Here is a 4,564-nt window from a genome sequence, read left to right on the forward strand (position 1 = left end):
GATGACTCTGGTGTAAGCAGCCAACGTGTTTAATCAAGGCCAACCTGATTTTAGCAGACTGTAGGGAACACAGTGTAAGGACAGGAGCAATAACATCATTCAGCTGCTTGCTTAGAAAAGCTTTGACCTTAAATAAAATTTCCCTGTAGTAGTGTGTTCAGGAGGGTGTAGTGCTGCACTCTCAGCCAGGTGACGGGACTAATGAAATATAATAAGACAGTGAAAAAATAAAAATCCAGCAAATTTACAGAGGATTTAGAGGTGTGTCCACAACACTGTTAGCTACTATTATAAATTTTCTGAATTTTGTAACCATAAAGTTTTTGGTAGGAGTAAAGGAGGATGGCAAGAAGATAAACCCATATAACAGTTTGGAAAGCTTAGAAGCTGTGAGAGTTGGGTGCAATGCCAGTCACTACGGTTACCTTCTCTTGTAAATGTGGGAGGGGAAATAATCTGTAATCACAGAATAATTGTGACCCTTCCAAGTGGGAGCCAGGGCACTGGGAGTTTGTACTGGGGCAGACACAGCCTAGGAAAAACAGCATATTTATTGAGAGAAATAAGTCACAAGGTGGCTGAACCAGCTTGAACCCCCAAGCAATTTTGCCGGTGCATTTGTCAGATAGATATCTGTGGGTATTGGCACCTGCTGCAGCAAGAGCGAGGTGAAGTGATGGGTTCTACAGTTTTGGGTCCCACCTTAAAACTGATCATAAACTGGAGGCAAGTGTAGAAAGCTACAAGAGGGCTGTGCTGGAGGGCACTGTGAGCAAGGGGGAGGCACAGACAGGCACCAGGTCACAGGGAAGAGCCAAGAAGCACCATAGGCAGGACATCAGCCAGGGAGATGGAGCAGCTACTCCACACCTGTGACTGCAGGTTACTCCCCAGGCCTTGCCATGATGTCTGGGCCATGTCAGATGATGACACTGGGGGCCTGGAGAAATTTCCTGATGCAACTCCAATCTGCAGCTTTTACTGGAAAAATGTTTGGAGTTTCAGTAATCACTCAATACATGTGCTTTCCAACTGGTACTCTACCTCCAGCTACTCCTGTGCTGGAAGAGGCATTGTTGGATTCCTCCGCTCTTAGGACAGGAAACTGAACTGGACATTCCAGAACTGGACATTCCTACCACAGACTATTTTTGCAATGTGACAAAAGCAAATGAAGCGTTAATGGGAATATTGTTTACAAGGGGAAACTGAAAGAACTATTTACATGTTGCTTGGAGGAGCAGTGGATCTGTAACCAGAGATCCAGTTATTCAGTGAGAAATGTAGATGGGAAGTCCAGCTACAAGAGTAAAAAAATTCTGGGTAAAAATCAAGCAGCCAGTCAGTGGAGTGACCTAACTGCATGAAAGCATGGTTCATTGGTCCCAGTGACAGTGGTTCGTACTAACAAAGGCTGATCTCTAGCCTGTGGAGTATATAATCTAATCTGAGATTCAGTACAGCCATGAAAATGGAGGAAAATGGGAGAGGAGAGAAATGTAAAACATGATTAAGACTTTGCTAAGCAAATATAATTGAAGCACACAGAGAAGTGGTTTGAGAGAGTGTTTTGAGCAAGTGGGAGGAATTCTCGTTTTGCATGAAGGCTTCACATCTTTCTGCCACTTCTGGAAAGCCCCTCGAACCAGAGGTGCTATTTCTCCTTTTCTCCTGGTGCTCTCTGCTTCCTCCTGCTAGGCGATGCTTCCAGCAGAGTGAGTCCTACCCTGCTAAGGGCTGTCTGTCCCTGGTCAGGGGGAGAGCCGCGGTCATTTCCAATGGCACGCCATCTCGTGTATACTGCGGGCAGCAGGTCTGGCTGGGACAGCACCGTCCTGCCGCCAAAGCCAGGCTCGAGGGCATGGGCGGTCCAACGCGAGATGCTGGCACCGCGCGGTGGGGCCGGAGGGGCTGCTGAGACCCCGCTGCCAGTGCGCTTGATTCCCCCAAAAAGGCGACTAGTGCTTCAGCAAACACGACTCCTGCCTTGCTCCAGGGGCGCACCAGCTGCCACCAGGCTCACGGCACCCGCGAACGGGCCGGGAGTTGCATCGGGGCGGGATGGGGGAAGGTTCGGGCGCTTTTGCAGTTTGCTGTACCACACCTCAGCCTTGCCTCCCCAGGACTCGGGAGGCTGCCCGGTGGGGCTGCCAAGGGACCAGTCATGGCCACTACGCAGAGCCGTGATTTAGCATTTTACGCGGCGGTGGCAGCCCGGCAGCCCCGCTCTTGCACTGGGAGCTCACCGCAATACCGGAGCTTTCTGGCTACTTCTGGGAAAACTCCTGATGTGGCTGTGCAGAAGAACGGGGCCAGTTCCCAGCTCTGGCTCGCTTCAGCAGGATGTGCGGGGCTGTCCGTGCGGCCCCGGCAGCGGATGAAGGCACCCGCACGAACACCCACGACAGACGCTCCTGCTCGAGCCCCGTCCGGCCTCTCGGCCGAGGCGGCAGCGCCGTGACCCAGCTCGGGGTCTCTCCCATCTCGGAGCCATTCCCCCCCCCACGCCTCTCTCAGTCTCGCAGGGAGCCGGGGCGCGCTCCCCGAGACACCGCGCCCGTCCCCGCAGCCCGAGCGCGCCCGCCCGGCGGCGGGAGCCCCGGCCCGCTGCCGCCCGCCGGCGGGGACAGCCCCGCCGCTAGACAGGGAGCGGAGGAGGAGAAGGGCGAGGAGGAGGAGGGAGCCGTCGCCGCTTGTCCCGCGACGTGGCCCCCCGGCGGCGGCTGCGGCGGCCCCGGGCTCACCCCGCCGGAGGCTCCGGCCGCCTGGGGGGCGACGGGGCCGTGCAGCGCGGCGGGGCCGCGGGCGGCTCTCTTCGAGCGGTGCCTCAGCTCCCCCGCCTCCGCCGAGTCCTTCCCCCTGGCCGCGTCCTTCCCGCCCGCCGAGAAGCTGCTGCTGCAGCCGCGCACGCCGCTGCCGGCCCCGCCGCTGCCGTCGGTGCCCGCGCTGAAGCGGCCGTCTCGGGCCAAGGCGCCGGCCAAGAAGGGCAAGGCCACGCGGAAGCTGAGCTTCGCCGACGAGGTGACCACTTCGCCCGTGCTGGGGCTGCGCATCAAAGAGGAGGGGCCCGAGGGCCGGCCGGGGCCGCCGGCGGGGCGCACGCCGCTGGGCGAGTTCATCTGCCAGCTGTGCAAAGAGCAGTACGCGGACCCGCTGGCGCTGGCCCAGCACCGCTGCTCCCGCATCGTGCGCGTCGAGTACCGCTGCCCCGAGTGCCACAAGATCTTCAGTTGTCCCGCCAACCTGGCCTCGCACCGCCGCTGGCACAAGCCGCGTCCCGGCCCCAGCCCCGAAGGCGCCGCCTCAGCCCCGCCGGGCAAGGAGAACAGCCCCGAGCGGCGGCCCCGCGGCCCCGCCGCGCCCCAGCCACCGCCGGGGCCCCGTCAGCACCGCGGCGGCACGGACAGCGCCGGCGGCGCCCCGGCCGCCCTCGGCTCCAGTCCCGGCCCAGCTCACGGCGGCGCTCCCGGTCCGGGCGGCGGCCCCGGCGGGGAGGCGTTCGCCTGCCCCTGCTGCCAAAAGCGGTTCCGGCGGCAGGCTTACCTCCGCAAGCACCTGGGCACCCACGGGGCAGCGCGGCCTGCCGCCTTCGGCCCGCCGGAGCGAGGGCCCCTCACCTTCGCCTGCCACCTCTGCGGCGCCCGCTTCCCCTCGGCGGACATCAGGGACAAGCACCGGCTGTGGCACGCCGTGCGGGAGGAGCTGCTGCTGCCGCCGCCGCCGCCCGCCGGGGTCCCCGAGAGCGGCGCGGCGGGCGGCGAGCGGCAGGGCTTCCCCTGCAAACACTGCCCCGCCACCTTCTTCAGCGCGCCCGGGCTGGCGCGGCACGCCAGCAAGTGCCACCCGCCGGAGAGCAGGCAGGTCCTGCTGCTCCAGGTGCCCGTCCGGCCGGGCTGCTAGGCCCGCGGCCGCCCCGGTGGGACTGCTCCGAGAGCCCGGGCTAGCCGAGCGAGCCATGGCCACGCTGTAATTCCTATGGAAAGTCGCGGCTCTCAGGGCTACGACGTCGGCGGAGCCGCTCGGTGACTCCCGGCCGGTGGCTAGCGAGGCACGCCCGCGCCGGCACGGCGGCGTGTTCGGCCCACGGGCCGCACTGCCGGCAGCGCTCACGCCGAGCCCCGCAGTGCAGGGAGCGCCGCGCAGCTCCCCAGCCATCGGGGCGGCCGGGGACGGGGGACGGCCGCCGGCACGGCAACAGGCGAGAAGCCCCGCCAGCATCTGCCGGGAGGCGGGCAGTGCCGAGGCGTCGGGTGGCGGCCCACCGCCAGTACATCTTCCGTAGCGACGGAGAGAAGTACGGCTGTATATAGGGTATCTAAAGAGAGGAATTATTTTTCGTGAGAAAAGGAGCCTGAGCTAGTGACCTTGTTTTAATAGCCTTAGCCACCGAGCTTCAACATTCGTGGTGTACTCTGTACTAAGGTAGCTGAGAAGGTAAATGTTCATATTAAGTCAGTGTCAAGTCACATAATAGCTAGCAAAACGTATGGGAAATTAATCGTGCTGTCTGCTTAATTGAAATACGAGGTGTTGATCTTCTGTAGCTAAGTACGCATCTCCTGCT

The 4,564-nt window shown here is 61.2% G+C and overlaps 1 protein-coding gene across 1 annotated transcript; it reads left to right on the plus strand.

Annotated features, from left to right (window-relative positions):
• The first annotated feature begins 2,343 nt into the window (after positions 1–2,343).
• On the plus strand, positions 2,344–3,900 carry INSM2 (INSM transcriptional repressor 2). Its single transcript, XM_041471809.1, has one exon. It carries the CDS (start codon positions 2,344–2,346, stop codon positions 3,898–3,900), a length of 1,557 nt encoding a protein of 518 aa, XP_041327743.1.
• The last annotated feature ends 664 nt before the right edge of the window (positions 3,901–4,564 follow it).

This window comes from Pyrgilauda ruficollis, unplaced genomic scaffold (assembly GCF_017590135.1).
Source record: "Pyrgilauda ruficollis isolate IOZ18807 unplaced genomic scaffold, ASM1759013v1 scaffold28, whole genome shotgun sequence".
Classification (NCBI taxonomy): Eukaryota; Metazoa; Chordata; class Aves; order Passeriformes; family Passeridae; genus Pyrgilauda; species Pyrgilauda ruficollis.

Excerpts from the sequence above, each read along its gene's own strand:
- INSM2 (XM_041471809.1), top strand. The coding sequence starts at position 2,344 with ATGTGCGGGGCTGTCCGTGCGGCCCCGGCAGCGGATGAAGGCACCCGC.